This window comes from Gopherus flavomarginatus, chromosome 3 (assembly GCF_025201925.1).
Source record: "Gopherus flavomarginatus isolate rGopFla2 chromosome 3, rGopFla2.mat.asm, whole genome shotgun sequence".
In the NCBI taxonomy this organism is placed as follows: domain Eukaryota; kingdom Metazoa; phylum Chordata; order Testudines; family Testudinidae; genus Gopherus; species Gopherus flavomarginatus.
Window position 1 is genome coordinate 73,611,138 of NC_066619.1, and position 16,980 is coordinate 73,628,117.

A 16,980-nucleotide genomic window follows, 5' to 3' on the forward strand; every position below is an offset into this window, starting at 1 on the left:
ATGTAACCTTAGAATGCCCCAGTGCTGCACTTCCCAATACCATGAGGAACTAAAGATGGGCATTGCCAGTTACGTATCTGTAAGGAAGAGGACTACCCTCCCCGTTCCCTTCTAATGAGTTGGAAAGGCCAGCCCCAGGGTCACTCTCATCCATAGCATGAAGAGGCTAAGATTTTCTTTATTTTCTCCTCTTGGATCAGTTTTAGGCAGATATCAGGAACATGCCACATGTTTGGCCTCAAGCAGTGGCTCCTCAGTGAACAGTAAAGCTGGAAATCTGTTTTTAAATGATAATTTGTGGCTTTTTGATACACAGGTCAGTGAGGTAATAAGCAAGGTTACGTGTATCATGTATTTTTCTGCTGTTTGTGAAATTTAAGCAATTGAGATGTGTCAAACTCAGAACAGCACCTCAACTGCACCTCTCCATTCTAACACAACTAGACATATTGGCACATGGCTGAAAATGTTCAATTTATTGGACTTTATTTGGAATAAAGCTATTTTAAAAAAAAGCATCAAACTAATTTTAAAATACAACCCTTTGCTCTTTATATTCAGACATTTTAAAGAGAATCAGGACTTTTTTCTCTGACATTGGAGAGAAATATTCTGAAAGAAAATCAAGACGTAATTGAATGGTATAACACTACCAACATTTCTGGCACTCTGCTCCAGAAACCCTGTGTGATGGCACCTTGCCAAATGGTACCTTTACCCCAGGATTCTGCTGGTTACTTTCCCCTCCCATTGTTAATGTAGTATATGCCGAAAAAAAAAATTAATTAAATTCTGGTTAAGGTAATAATACTTCATAGTAAGCTATTACATCTGCCTAATTTGTGCTATACAAGGGGACTATAGAATTAATGTAAGAACGCCACACAACTGTAGGAAGCCTGTCTATATTGAATAAAATAATTTTATTTTTTTGTTTACAAAGGTTATGGAAGCTGACATCTACTTTCAACTGAGACTTAACATAGGGGTTTCTCTACCTAAACGTGAGAAACATTATGGTCATTAAGAACTTTGTGAGGTTCAGTGCTATACTGTATGATAATATGTAAACAGATTTTGAAGACACTTTCCCCATTATAAACTTTGACACAGTATGCATAAATTTAAAAAAATAAAATACAAATGAAAACAAATTTGCCTCAAGGGATTTCTTAGAAGTACAAGCCATTTCAGGAGTCTGCAGTGACAAACTTCTACACAACTTAAATTTCCTTTTATCCCAGTGAAGAATAACTGGCTAAAGGCCATTCACTATCAAAGTGATGCCAGTAACATGGATTTGATTGTATGACTCCAGCACTTAAAAAGAGCACATTGGTTATACATGGCTTTTAACCCTGGGCTACAGTTACGCTACCAAACTAAGCCTGAGTCTAAATCAGTCATGTAGAGATGTGCACGTCATCTGAACACTGTTTAGAGTCCTTAGTTTTCCAGATCTGATGGAGGTGCTGAAGGCGCTCACAGGTTCTTGTGCTTACATTCAGGGCTGGGTGAACTTTGCAAATGCCCGATTCCTCCATTAATGACAGGCCACAGATCCCAAAGTATGCATGCAAAGCATCTGAAAACAAAATGGTAAAGGAGTTAGTTAAAATGTAAATGCTTCCTGGTGGATCATGCAGTAATAACCAACTGTTTGTGTTCCAAAACACCAACCAATTTTAAGTCAAGCCCTGAAAGATAAATGGCAAATAGAAGTTCCTAGTTATATTTTGCTTTATTTAATTCCAAATATAAAATAGTTAACCAAGCCCTACCGCACACTGAGTATGAGGAGATGGTCTGGAATGTCTGTCCTAAGATTAGATTCTAGGAAGCACAGCTACTTTATTCAGTAAGGAGCTCTCCCAGCTAGCTGATCACATAAGAGCCTGAGAGAGTCAGGAGCTTGTTTAAAGCATTCTCTCCCAGACATTCTGAAAATATTTCCTTCTAAAACCAGAAGAGGATTTTTTTTAGCATAGAAAAGTTACTTCTGTTACAGTATCAGCAACCTCTGCAGATGAGGGCTAGGTGATAGCTGACTATTCATTAAAACAGCAAGATGTATTTTGGTACTAGCAGCTACGAAAAGGCAGAATCTGGAAAGTACAAGTAACACTGTAACACCTCCACCAGCCCATCCAGGGGGATTTCTCTAACGCTGGGGAAGATACCTCTTATATGGCCCTTCCACCCATATCTATGCTCCATAACCTTTTTCATTTCATTGTAATTTCACAATAACCAAACTGAAGTTTGCAGAAAGATATCTGCACATACTCAGGCCAAATATCCAAAAGAAAGCCTCCTTATAAAGCATCATTGTTGTGCTCACTACACATCTCCTTCTGGGTGATCTCACTGAAAATGTGTCTGCCAGTGACAGCTCACCCCTGGGAAAACTCCCCAAGCATGCTCACTGAAATCGCTTTACAAAGTACCACTCAACTGCCCATATATGGCGGATTTAACCCAAAGGCTCTGAAGCTGTGGCAGGACAGTGCAGACAGAGGCCTTGGCTACACTCACACTTTACAGCGCTGCAACTGGGGTGCGAAAAATCACCCCCCTGAGCGCTGCAAGATACAGCGCTGTAAAGCATCAGTGTAATCAGGGCAGCAGCGCTGGGAGCGCGGCTCCCAGCGCTGCACGCTACACCCATAAGGGATGTGGTTTACATGCAGCGCTGGGAGAGCTCTCTCCCAGCGCTGCCGCTCTGACTACACTCACACTTCAAAGCGCTGCCGCGGCAGCGCTTTGAAATTCCAAATGTAGCCATACCCTAATGCAGAATTTAATGCCAGCCAAAACATACTGACTGTGACAGCCTGAACTGTGCACTGCTTTTTCTATTTGAAGCAATAACAAAAATCTCAAGGCGTTTGAAGGCCAGAAGTTGTGGAGACAAATATTTTGTGAATAAGGCACACAGGCAGAAGACAACCACAGAACATAGCAAATGGATGAAGTATCATTTGCACTGCTTCCTTGCCAAATCTTAAATTTAGGCTGTTGTACTCAAATAGTTTTACATTTAATGTTTTCCGTACATTTGTTTTGTTTTCAGATTATTCTCTCTCTCTCTCCATGTTTTATCAAGCTAATTCTCCATTTCCCATTTTCCTTCTGTCTCACCTATGCTTTGTGTATGCTTCCAGATCGCTCTCCTTTTGTTTGTATTTTGTACTGCACTTTATGTCAGCTCAGCTAGTATGGTGATGTGTGTGGTGTATAAAAATCTAGATATTAGTCTTGGTACTGTTTTGTGCTCAATATGGGGAAAAGGAAATATTTGGGGCCTATTCTCCTCTGAAGCTTTAACTGTGATGGGATTTACACACAAGTAGTGAGGGGGAAATAGATATTAATGGAATTACTCATTTTGAAATGATCCAGTTGTAAAAACAGATTTCTTATTGTTCTTGATACTTGTCACTGGGCAGCAGCAGAATTAATGCAAGACAGGGCAATCTTCTTAAATGCATAACAATGTGAAAGCTTTTTAAACAAAGAAAAAAGTTGGCTTTTGTTTGCCTTATGCAAACACTAGGGAAAGTGTATAATTAATTAATAGAACACAGGCCTATGAGTCAAGTGTTCCTGGATTTCTGCAGTGACAGATTCACCAGACAAATCATTGTCTCAGTTTCCCCATCTCAGCAGCTACATGGGAAAAATAGGAACAACAATGCTACAAGGGTGTTGAAAGACTTAATTTATTGTGCTCTGAAACGATAAAGATGTACTCTGCAATCCAGTATGCACATATCTGTCTAGTTTACTAAAAATGGAATATTCTCCATTTTGCTGTCCTCACAATTTCTGAGAATCAGCTTGAAGTATTTCAGCTACAGTTGTACTTTCAGTGATTTTACACAACAGGGAGCAGGGTTTCTTATTTAACAGCCCAGAGATCAAGAGTTACACTGGTCCAAACTTGCAGCTTTGCAGATCAAAACAGCACAAGGATTATGAACTGCATTTTTCTTGGCCCACCTATCAACAGAATTGTTAAGTTTAATTTGCAGGGCCATCTATGCAGTCCTCACTATCTTCAAATCCTGCTCTGTTACAATGAAAGCAACAGGGTTCTATAATTTCACTGACAGCATGCTTTGAATTGCAGATGTAAATGAGGACAGAATTAGGTTGGGAGAACCTTTACAACAGCAGAGAACATAGCCTGGGATCTGAAAGTCAGACTGAATTTGCAGGGACTGTCTGCAGTTAAAAAAAATCATTTAAACTGCAAATTTGTTACAGAAGCCATTGACTCACAAATGTGGAATTTTATCATGCCATTTCTATAGTCAGTCACCGTTCAGGGTAGAACTGCATTTTTATAAAGCAGGATAGTCTCTTTTCACCTATGCCACTCTAGCTTTTCTTAAAATCAGGAACAGGAACTTATGTCAGCAGCTACATGGGAAAAACAGCCGGGAAAAAAGGTGTCACAGTAGACGTATACAGCAATTGTAATTTTGTGAAGTCTTACATAGTTGATATTGAACAGCAGCAAAAAAGAAAAAAATATACCAATTTGTTACTAGGAGACATCCAGGCTTTTGGGATGTGTATATTTCATGAGCTGCCAAGGTTAGAAGAGAGTTGGGCATACCAGCGATTTTTTTTCTAGATGCAGATAATGCCAGAGTGATCAGGATAAAACGTTCATAATCCCTGCAGTTCCACATTCAACCTGCCCTGTTCCATTTTTGTGGTCAGGAAGAAAAAAAAGTTTATCACACGCATGCTCTAAAAAAAAAAAAAAAAAAAAAAAAGAGAGCGACGGTTACAGGAACACAGCAGACATGCGTTGCAGGAAGTACACAGTGAGTATGTGCGTGCCCAATACAAAAACCAAAGTAGGAAAGTTCGTTTTTACCCAAATTTCAGTCTTGAGTCTTCTTTAATACACACAGTTTTATAGTTTAAAATACATTTAAGAAACCTTTCATGCAGTTTAGCTTTTCAACAGGCTGCTTTTTTCTAGTGTATTAATAAAGCAAGAAGTGCACCTAGATAAAGAAAAGGGGGTTTTCAGTTCCCTTACAATGGTAATGATTGATCTACAAGATGCACAGCAAATACCGCTACACCTCACAAGACTTCAATCAATGTCCAAAGAATAATTTTTTCCTGTACAATTTTGTCTGAACTCTTCCTTATTCAGCACAAAGTATCCTAGCTCTTCAAGGAAAAAAGGTGGTTAGACGTTTGTTTAAATGGCTTTTAATGCAACAGGAGCATTCTGGAGCTCCTCTTGTACCAAGCTATAGGTCACTAAAATAATTAAAACTAGTCAACTAGCTAGTAAAGCTGCATATGGGGGCTTGGGATGGAAATAATGTTAAATGTTAAATCTACACCAGAAAAGCTTGAGCACATCACAAGAATGATGCCATTTAGAAGGGAAGGAGGAGACGAAAAATTAAGAGGTAACAGAGACCCAATGAAAATACTGAGGTGCTACAGCTGTTGTATAGCCTGGGGAAAAAAAAAAAAAATCCAAAAATCGCTTCTTGCTGAAAGTAACATTTTGATAGCTAAACGATTAGCAAAGTTATAGGATGAAGGAAAGATTGCTAAAAATCCACAAGCACTGTTTGCCTTTCCAAGCATGAACAGTGACGGGCCATGAGTTTTAGCCTTGAAAGTACAGATTTACTCTGAGGAACGTATGTAAAAGCAACATCTTACTCAATACAGCTGTCCATATGCATACTCAATTATTTCCTTTAACTTTACTTTTTATTTCTATTAGTACTGCAAACCCAGTTACCAGAGTAATACTTTACTAAGGTCTAGTCTATATACATAAATTGTACCACTTTAATTACACCAGAATGGTTCAAGTGATACAAAGTGTCTAGCATGGACACAGTAAGGAGTACAAAGGTGCTCATAACAGTATAGCAATTCCTGTAGAGAAGGAGAATAAGCTATGCTGGCATAAATCACTTTTATACCAATATAACAACTGTGTCCACACCAGGGATTATACCAATTTAAGTACTGTGGCGGGGGGGGGGGGAGGGAGGAGGAAAATCAACCCCTCCTACCCAATATAACAGTTAAATTGGCACAAAGATTACGTGTAGACAAGGCCTAGGTCTCAGTAAGTTATACCTGTGCAAGCCCACAGAGCGTGAAAACCAATGAGATTGGCTCAGGTGCTACTGGGGGTCTCATTTGAACTGCAGACTATTACCGGGGGTCATGCATGAGAAGGAAAGAACTCAGCCTGATCCCTGAGGAGTTTCTACAGGACCAGCAGTTACGTGCAAAGCGAGCTCATTTGATCTGGACACTGATATGATAAACACAGAAACTCACAAAGCCATTATTATAAGAGCAGAACCACTCTTTCAAACTTTAAATACTGTATGTGCCCATAAATTAGCGCTACTAACTGAAATATAGCTAGGCTGAAATTTCTGTCGCATGAAGATACTGAACAGTTGCTGCCTTTATTATGACTACATTTTATCTTCTTCTACTGAGTTACAGACTGTTTATCCTTATACTTTATCCTAAATGCTGCTACAAAAGTTATTACCAGTGCAAGGTTTGTTTTCACATTCTGATACATCTCCATTGAATCCCAGTATATTTTCAAATTGTATCCAAGATCTGATTACCTATTACTGAGCTACCTCCTTCCTACACATACATGGGCTCTAACAATTACACATATATCAAGCACATAATTAGGCATGGAAGGGGTTAATTTTTATTGATGTCAGTAAATGTCAATTTTACCATACACACAAATCAAAGATGAAAATATTTTCATCTATAATAACTGAAATTTACACTTAGGCAAAGAAAGAAAAATGTTGACTAAGAAGCTGAATTTTATTTAACTCTCATCCACATTCATGGGGTAATGGTATACCCTGTGAGTTGTGATAGCTCATCAACTAGTAGCCCTCTAACTAGACTGTTTTAGGACCTTGTCACATGTACACAGGTCAGCAAAAAAAGACTTTAGTTCAGCAACAAGAAGGGGGAAAAGGAAATTGTGGGGCCCTTACTGAATGAGGGAGGCAACCTAGTGACAGAGGATGTGGAAAAAGCTAATGTACTCAATGCTTTTTTTGCCTCTGCCTTCACAAACAAGGTCAGCTCCCAGACTGGGAACACAGCATGGGGGGTGGGGGCGGAGTGACCAGCCATCTGTGGAGAAAGAAGTGGTTCAGGACCAGGGGCGGCTCCAGGCACCAGCATGCCAAGCCTGTGCCTGGGGCGGCAAGCCACGGGGGGTGCTTTGCCAGTCTCCGTGAGGGCGGCAGGCAGGTTGCCTTTGGTGGCATGCCTGCGGAGGGTCCGCTAGTCCCGTGGCTTCGGCGGACCTCCCGCAGGCATGCTGCCGAATCCACAGGACTGGGGACCTCCCGCAGGCAAGCCGCCAAAGGCAGCCTGGCTGCTGTGCTTGGGGTGGCAAAATACCTAGAGCCGCCCCTGGGAAGGACTATTTAGAAAAGCTGGACGAGCACAAGTCCATGGGGCCAGATGAGCTGCATCCGAGGGTGCTAAAGGAGTTGGCAGATATAATTGCAGAACTATTGGCCATTATCTCTAAAAACTCATGGTGATCGGGAGAGGTCCCAGATGACTGGAAAAAGGCTAATATAGTTCCCATCTTTAAAAAAGGGAAGGACGACGATCCGGAGAACTAGAGGCCAGTCAGCCCCACCTCAGTCCCTGGAAAAATCCATGGAGCAGGCCCTCAAAAAAATCAATTTTGAAGCACTGAGAGGAGAGGAAAGTGATCAGAAACAGTCAGCATGGATTCACCAAGGGCAAGTCATTGCCTGACTAATCTAGTTGCCTTATATGATGAGATAATTGGCTCTGGGATGAGGGGAAAGCAGTGGATGTGTTATTCCTTGACTTTAGCACAGCTTTTGATACAGTCTCCCACAGTATTCTTACCAGCAAGTTAAAGTAGTATGGACTGAATGGACTAGAAGGTGGATAGAAAGCTGGCTAAATCATCGGCCTCAACGGGTAGTGATCAATGGCTCCATGTCTAGTTGGCAGCCGGTATCAAGTGGAGTGCCCCAAGGGTCGGTCCTGGGGCCCACTTTGTTCAATAACTTCATTAATGATCTGGAGGATGGCATGGATTGTACCCTCAGCAAGTTTGCAGATGACACTAAACTTGGAGGAGTGGTAGATACGCTGGAGGGTGGGGACAGGACACAGAAAGACCTAGACAAATTAGAGGATTGGGCCAAAAGAAATCTGATGAGGTTCAACAAGGACAAGTGCAGAGTCCTGCACTTAGGATGGAAGAATCCCATGCACTGCTACAGAGTAGGGACCGGGCAGCAAGAATCCCATGCACTGCTACAGAGTAGGGACCGGGCAGCAAGAATCCCATGCACTGCTACAGAGTAGGGACCGGGCAGCTAGGCAGCAGTTCTACAGAAAAGGACTTAGGGGTTACAGTGAACAAGAAGCTGGATACGAGTCAGTGTGCCCTTGTTGCCAAGAAGGCAAACGGCACTTTGGGCTGTGTAAGTAGGGGCACCGCTAGCAGATCGAGGGTCGTGATCATTCCCCTCTATTAGGCATTGGTGAGGCCTCATCTGGAGTGGTTTGTCTGGTTTTGGGCCCTACACTAGAAGAAGGATGTGGAAAAATTGGAAAGAGTGCAGCAGAGGGCAACAAAAATGATTAGGGGGCTGGAGCACATGATTTATGAGGAGAGGCTGAGGAACTGGGATTGTTTAGTCTGCAGAAGAGAAGAATGGGAAGGAGGGCGGGGGTTGATAGCTGCTTTCAACTACCTGAAAGGGGGTTCCCAAGAGGATGGATCTAGACTGCTCTCAGAGGCAGCAGGTGACAGAACAAGTAGTAATGGTCTCAAGTTGCAGTGGGGGAGATTTAGGTTGGATATTAGGAAAAACTTTTTCACTAGGAGGGTGGTGAAACACTGGAATGGGTTCCCTAAGGAGGTGGTGGTGGAATCTCCTTCCTTAGAGGTTTTTAAGGTCAGGTTTGACAAAGCCCTGGCTAGGATGATTTAGTTGGGGATTGGTCCTGCTTTGAGTAGGGGGTTGTACTAGATGACCTCCTGAAGTCCCTTCCAATCCTGATATTCTATGAATATTTATTTTATAGCAAAAATGTATATGAGATACAAATGTACTTCAAACATGTTGCACTGTTATCCTGTATTTTTAATAGTTCTGTGTACATGTTTTCTGCTAGTGAATATCTTGTATTATAACTACGTCTTCCTCACTAAGCAAGCAACGTGGAGAACAGTGAACTTGTATGTGCTGATCACTGCACATTGATGCTGATGTGTGAAATTGTATATATGCTCACACTGAACAGGACTCCTGCTAGTTTTTCAATCTGAGAGTTAGATTTAGCTTTTTCTCCAAAAACATTAAAGGAATTGTTCTTAGATTTGTAAAGCATTTGGAATACAAATTTCCCTTATGCCAAAGTTAATGTAATTTTTTTCCTCGACACTGAATGAAGATTAAGGATATTGCCTTTTTATATTTTGACATGTGATGTTGACAATTTGTGTTCTAATGGTTATATAGTTAACTTTTGGAATCTCAACCCCTCATTAAATATTGTCTGATGCTCCCCACTGTCTGAAACCCACTGTGTAATTTCTTGCAACTGTGAACATTTAAATGAATAAAAAAGTTTAAAAATAAATCCTCCTCCTCTTCCACCAGTTATAAAAAGTAAAAATTGAACTCTGCAAGCCTACAGATAGATGAAAAGTTATAGGTACCATTAGTACTTTAAGCTTTTTGCATTAGCTTTTTCAAAAGATTTAGCGATATTGTCTGATGTGCTCTTAGTATGTTTATTAAAAAGAACAGGCTCGGGAATATTTGTAAATGGGCCCTTGATAAATACCCATTACACAGTCTATGCTCTTTAGCTACAATGTTTTTAAATACATGAAAATACTATTCAGATACTAAATAATATGAACAGGTTGTTTGCCATTTTCTCTTTCAATAAGGGGCAGTTTATTTGTGACACTTTAAACAAGGAAAAGGGGCAGAGGGAGATGTATACTTTACATTAAACATATTAGCTTTCCAATTAGGTGCAACAGTAAGCCATAACATATATTTCTCAGGGGGAAGAATTAAAAATATTCCTTTACTTGTGTTAAAAATGAGCCAGCTCTTGGACCACTGGAATACATTTTGCAACACAAAACACATCAAGATTCTGAGAAATAAATTTACCTGGGTGGCTATCTGGCCACTTGGCAAATCCACCAACAAGACGATCTTGAGTTGACAAGATGTAATTTCTGTTTTTCTCAAAATTTGTATATTGGAATATTTTCAAGAGCTGGAAAAAAAAATTAGTGTTACAGAAATACCTACATAAAGAGAAGCTTTACCATTTTAACAGATATAAGTGGTGCACTGGGGCATAGTTATGGTAAGTTTTAGTATCCTGTCTTCTTGCAAGAAAGCAGCAGACATGTGTAGCCCAGTGCATAACTATACAGAGATCAAAATAGTTTAGTAATTCAAAGACCAAGCCTACTTCCACTGACTATATAATTAACTTGAGGAGATGAAGGTTGGTTAACCGAGTCAAACAGGTTAATACATATATTGTAGCAATTGTATTACCTTAAGTGTTGCTCCTACCCAAAATGAGTAGCAGGTATCTACAGGTTTGTTGGGTCGTCCATGATAGCCATTCTGTTGTCTCATTATGCACCATCTCTTTATTCTGTTCAGTTCTTTCTCTGAAAATACTTCCTCCAGTTTACCCATCAAGCACAGTGAGGCGATACCACAGAACGTGGAGCCACCTGTAAGAGAAAATTCTGTTTCTGCAACCTTTTCTCATTGAAGTTAAAACTTCTGATTAAGATCAGACAAGCTACCAAGTAGTAATAAAAAAATATCAAACAGAGAGTAGTGTAAAGGAGTACAGAAAGGTCTGAAGTCTAAAAACCCAGACAAATAAGGTGATCCTTAACCCAACACAGAGGTCAAAGTATTACACGTACTATTACAAATGGAAATTGGAGGGTCTCAGTGCTGCCCCATTTATGTAAATATTCTTGCTCATTTGCCCACTGGCAGTGGCACCACCACTACTCACTGCTGCAACATTACACAAGCAGCTAATGGGAAGTAGGAATCTATCTGAAGCAGTGGTGTCAAATTTAAAGAGGCAGGCTCAGCAAGTGAGCGAGCCACATCATTCCAGTACAAGGAAAAAGGTTTCAGTTAAAATACACCAAATTCTCGCATGCATGATTAGATTTACTTTGGAATCACACAGTGGAAGTTTCTCTCCCTTTCAAAGAGGAAGGGGAAGAAAAAGTCCCCTATCCCCTCCCAACCTCTAATTCCTACAGAACATTTACTACAGCTGTTTTCTTCCTGCTGCCGCTCCAACTTGGAGATTTACTTGTTTCAGGCCTGTAAACAGCTGGCTGCTGAACCACCTCACTCCAAATCACCCCTTCCTCATCCCAGATTCCTATGTTTCATCTACAACGCAACTGCCAGTCCTAACCAAACAAGGCTAGACACACTCTCTCTGAAGCTAATCAATGTTGATGCATCACCCAGATGAGTTGCTGCAGTTACACAATTACATAAATGTCCTCATTAAAATGTCTCCCAATCGGTTCAGTGACCCCACAATTATAGTGGGATAAAAACATAGCAGCGAAGGTAGGCCTGTTATGAACTGCTCTCAGCATTTGCCTGTTAAGCAGATACTAGTTCTAGGTTTCCTTTAATGGAGACACTGAATTGGACAAACTAGACATCTCCCAATCAGGCTACTAAACTATCTATGAGAGTACATAATATAATCTGCAGATAACTTAGTGTATTTAGTTGGCTCAGAGATTGAGTCAGTTACACACTGCTGGCAGTTCTGCACTCTTCCCAGCCTCCACATTGCTACACCTAATAGAAGCCCCAGCAAAATGCACTATAATCAGAGGTTCTTAAATTGCAGTGGTCCAGTAGGGACTGGTTGCTTACTCCACTTAAGTTTCACTTGCTGAACTGCAGTGAGAGCAAACATACCCACACTAAATACATTCCTAAAATCACTTTTCTATATAAGCAGTTACTATTGGTGCCATGGGGACGTTCTGTGATAACAGGAGGGAAGGTGGCCATAAGAAAAATCTATGTTAAGATGTGGTCTACACTATTTAAACATTTGAGGACCCCTGTATTATACCAAAGAGCACTACAATACTCAAATTGTGACTCTCTTACATTTTAAACTGAGGTTGAAGAGAAATCTGGAACCAAAAGGGAAATCCCAGTTTCTTTATGACTTCCATGCTAACTCAACTTGTAAGATTTTCTGAAACATGACTGTAGATAAAACAATGGTGAATTACCTCCCAGAATTCCAGCTATTCCTTGTAATTATACACGGAATCTGTGACACAGCCTCTGAGTAGGATAAAAAAAGTCCTGAGGAAGAACCTGAGTAAGCTGTAGATACAATAAGACATGGAGCCTGAGTCTCATTTAGACTAAGATCCCTTTACACCACTGGAAGTGTAAAGGGGCTTTGAAGTTGGTGCAGTGAGAATCAAGCCCATGGACTTTCATTCTAACCATTCAAATGTAGGAGACACAAAGTAACTTCAGCATACCATGGAAAAACATGGATGCAATTACGTAAGAAACCAGTGGTAAGATTACGACTGACTAGCATTTAGTAGGCCTCATATAAACACAAAGTCTCAAAATTAGAGATGATCCAGCTGCTCCAGGGTGTGCCTACCTTTCCCAGCACTGTCTGTTGCTGCAAAGGGAGAAATGGAATGTTTGTGCTCCAGAAAAACACCTAGTTAAGAATTCCTGACTTGAGTCACTATTTGCTTTTTTAATAAAAATTAACTGTAGTTTTAAAATTCAGCCCCAAGCAGACTCTGTGGTTCAACACAGGAAATGATTATAGGCTACATCCACAGCTGGTAGAACTGGGCTGTATCATCAGGAAGAAGTGCTGCAACAATTGACCCAGTGAAAAATGAGAACAGAGATCAGAGAGGGAGGAGATCAGAGAGTTGTTGAGGTAAGAGTACTGGAGTTAGGGCTTGGCTACACTGGAGAGTTGCAGCGCTGGTGAGGGGGTTACAGCGCTGCAACTCAGGATGTGGCCACACTTGCAAAGCACAGCCAGCGCTGCAACTCCCTGGTTGCAGCGCTGGCTGTACACCTGGTCTGCCTCGGGTGTAGCGATTCCAGCGCTGGTGATCCAGCGCTGGTCAGCAAGTGTGGACACCACCAGCGCTTTTATTGGCCTCCGGGGTATAAGGAGGTATCCCAGAATTCCTGTCCACAACAAACCAGAAGAATGGCTGAACTCTGATCTCCCCGTAGCTACTTGCTAAAAACAAACACAGCTGCTCTGTGCTCCAGCGAGCGAGCCAGCGAAGGCAGGAGAATTGCTTTGGAATGTTCAAAGCTGTTTGCTTGAGGAGAGAGGGGGGAGGGGTAATGTTGAGCAACTGTTTGTGTGGTCTGACGACTATTTAGGAGTGCATAATTAGCATTTAGAGAATAAGAGACAGGTGGGGGAAAGGTCAAAACTTTTAAAATGATTGAAGGTAGGCACTGTGTATCTTCCAGTCCTTACAACTTGCAAGGCAGGGAGCTGAGAACAGTGTCAGCTCCAAAAATCCACCTCTCTGTCTCCCCCACGCTCCCTGTCACACTCCACCCCACCCCCCTCTTTTGAAAAGCATGTTGCAGCCTCTTGAATACTGGGATAGCTGCCCACAATGCACCACTCCCAACAGCGCTGCAAATGTGGCCACACTGCAGCGCTGGTAGCTGTCTGTGTGGCCACACTGCAGCGCTGACCCTACACAGCTGTACGAACACAGCTGTAACTACCAGCGCTGCAGAACTGTAAGTGTAGCCATGGCCTAAGAAAATTCTTAGGACCTTATTTGGTCTAGTCTTGAGATGGAGACATTCATGGCAAGGGAAGAAGCCCACACGCTCTGGGAGAACCCACACGCTCTGGGAGAACCGTTTCATTTGTCCCTCTTCACCGCACTTTCCTGAAAACCCAAAACACCAACAAGGGAGGAAAGGCATGCATGCTGGATCCCAGCATTGTTTAAAGAAGCTTCATTTAATTGCTGCTGTTTTTAAGAATTGAGAAACACTTTAAGGTGCTTACCATGAGATTCAAGTCCAGCTCCCTGTGCCAGCCCATTATCATAAGACTGAAAAAGAAAAAGCTGTTTCAGAAATAGATTGTTTACACATGTATTTTGATATGTAACTTCTCACTTTATTAGCAAGACCTGCATCACAAACCACACCAACTACAACATCTATTTCAATTAGTTTTAACTGGCCAATAGCGTTTCAAAAAGGCATACATTGTGGAGCAAAAGTTATCATCACACTGACCTGTCAGCAAAGCAGCACAGTTTGAACACATGAGTTTTTAAATAGGTATTTTCTAAATTTTTTTTAAAAAAACCATATTGTTTCTGTTTCAAATATTACATGCTAAAATGCTAAAGTTAAGGTTCTAGAATTACACAGCATTACAGTGCCAAGTTAAGTGGGAAGGAAAAGCCAATTCTGTGGATGTTTTAAAATACATTCTGCAGGAGCTGTGTCCCCCTTAAGGAGCCAAAGCGTCTGCAAAACTCTAGACAAGACAAGAGACTATCCTATTTGTCTATGTCTGTTCCCAAATCAAGAGTCATTTACAGTACAAGAATGCAACAGTTAGGCCACTAGTTCATGTAAACAGCACAGTGCTTAAATACAATACATTCTGCAGAGAAGACAAAGGCCTTGTGATAAACTGCAACAACAATCTACACTTAAGGGAAAAGGAAAGCATCAGCATTCTGCTGGACGAACTGAAGTTATTCTATAAAATATCACCTTTAAAAATAGTTTAGTCATTCTGATGTAAACATTTTAAAGCAAAGAGTAAAGGGCTGATGTTGCATCCCGAGCTCACTCCATTTTCCTAGGAATTCCAATTCACATGATCCTGTATCAATGGATGTCTGTGCAGTGGGTGTTACTCGCCCATTGTGCCACAATACTGAAGCAATAGTATATACCGCAATGCGCTTTCGTTTCTGGGATTTTAAACTCAAATTTGTTTTATTTTAGTTGCAGTTAGACTTCAGTATAAACCCCCACCCCCCAAATCATTTAGTTAACTGAGTTAAGGTTGCTAGAGTGTAACCCAGTACCAGAGACCTAGGTAACAATCAACTAAGGATACGTCTACACTGCAATTAAACATCCGCAACTGTCTCATGCCGGCTGACTTGGGCTCACGGAGCTCAGGATTAGGGGCTGTTTAACTGTGGTTAGACATTTGGGCTCAGGCTCGAGCCTGAGCTGTGGGACTCTTCCCCCCCTTAGTGTCCCAGAGCCCAGCTCGAGCCTGAATCTGCACATTGACACCTCAGTAAAACAGCCGCTTAACGCCAGCCTGAGTCAGCTGACACAGGCCAGCAACAGGTTTTTAACTGCAGTGTAGACATACCATGAGACATTTAACACCCTGCCTACACTCCCACTCATCTCTTCTTCTTATCCTCAACTCCCTCGCACCCATCAAGCCACAGTCCAGATGTCTCCATCTTCATTCTGCGTGGAACAGAGATGACCCGGGCCGGGGGGATGGGGGGGAGAGTAACATATGGGTAGGGCATGAGAGACTTGAATTGCGAGAGGGACTTGGGGAAGAAGCAGGGATTGATCTGCAGCAAGTAGTACCCTGACAAACCAAGCATGTGTAACGAAAATGCAGAGTCTGGGACTGTTCAGAGGAAACATGACTGATGCATAAACAAAACAATAAATGATATACAGAAGTAATATGAAAAATGTTCATAGAAATGCGTAAACCACCTGTGGAACTCTGTCGTTAGACACCAAGTGCTTAAAGTAGGATTGCAAAAAGGATTCAATATTTATACTGACTATCCAGCGTTTGTGCGCACGTCATGCACACACAAAAATAAAGGCTCCATATAGATCCTCCTACTTCAGAGAATAAATTAAATCACTAGCAGAATTACGAAGCAAACTACCCTATGGCTAGGTTATTCCATAACTGTTGACTATAGACAGGTTATTCCTTAACTGTTGACCAGGGGTTTCTTATATCTTCCTCTGAAGCAGCTAATAGGGGCCACCATCAGAGATGGGATATTGACAAGACAGACCACTGGTCTGATTTCCACGTTCCTATTTCTAGCAAAACAGCAGGTGCCCAGCACTTCAAGATCACACGACTGTCACTGCCTGAAGGTAAATAAACTTTAAACAGGAGCATGGCCTTGGCTAACTTTGGAAAAGTTGATTCTAAGCAACCACTATGAACATTCGAAGACTGAGCATATGCAACACAAAGTTCCTGTAAGCCGTTAGTTGTGCATTTTGAGCATGGAGTCCCCATGTGCTACCAAGCTTTAAATGCCCATTAACTGCTGAGCAATGGCAAAATGATTAGCACTGGAGTTAAGAAGAGCTAGGCTGGCGAAGCTAGTTACCTCTATAAACAGAATAATTGTAAAAGGAGGTGGTGTGCTTTATGTACTGCAAAGTAATTAGCTCTGGGGAAAAGTTAAGTGTGCAACCCAAATAGTGCACTATGTTCAGCTGCACAATTAGTCTGAAATTTTAACAGACACAGGCACTAGTTGTTTTTGAGGATCTGATCCTGTTAAATTAATGGGGATATTTTTGTCTCTAATTTTCTAATTTTTATTTTAAAAAGGACAATGAAAAGAATTCTTCATTGCTACTGTATGAAAGTTAAATAATTAAATCCTATCCAAATTAGGAAATGTGTAAATCAATTAAGCACAATCTTAACTCCAACCCCTGGCCATTTGCACCACAGTCAATCTGTAGAGATATGATCATAATCAAAGTAGTTAATTTGTCCCTCTACTCTAAAGGGTAATGAAAAACGGCA

At 41.3% G+C, this 16,980-nt stretch overlaps 1 protein-coding gene across 2 annotated transcripts in view; it reads right to left on the reverse strand.

Moving 5' to 3' along the window:
- Positions 1-904: 904 nt before the first annotated feature.
- The window catches only part of PGGT1B (protein geranylgeranyltransferase type I subunit beta), a 65,154-nt gene continuing 49,078 nt past the window's right edge, over positions 905-16,980 (reverse strand). For both annotated transcript variants that reach the window (XM_050945914.1, XM_050945915.1), the window contains 4 exons: positions 14,197-14,242; positions 10,644-10,828; positions 10,245-10,353; positions 905-1,585 (listed from right to left, as the gene is read on the reverse strand). In XM_050945914.1, coding sequence (XP_050801871.1) covers positions 1,404-1,585; positions 10,245-10,353; positions 10,644-10,828; positions 14,197-14,242 — 522 coding nt within the window. In that variant the 3' untranslated portion in view covers positions 905-1,403. The remainder of the gene's footprint in view (positions 1,586-10,244; positions 10,354-10,643; positions 10,829-14,196; positions 14,243-16,980) is intronic.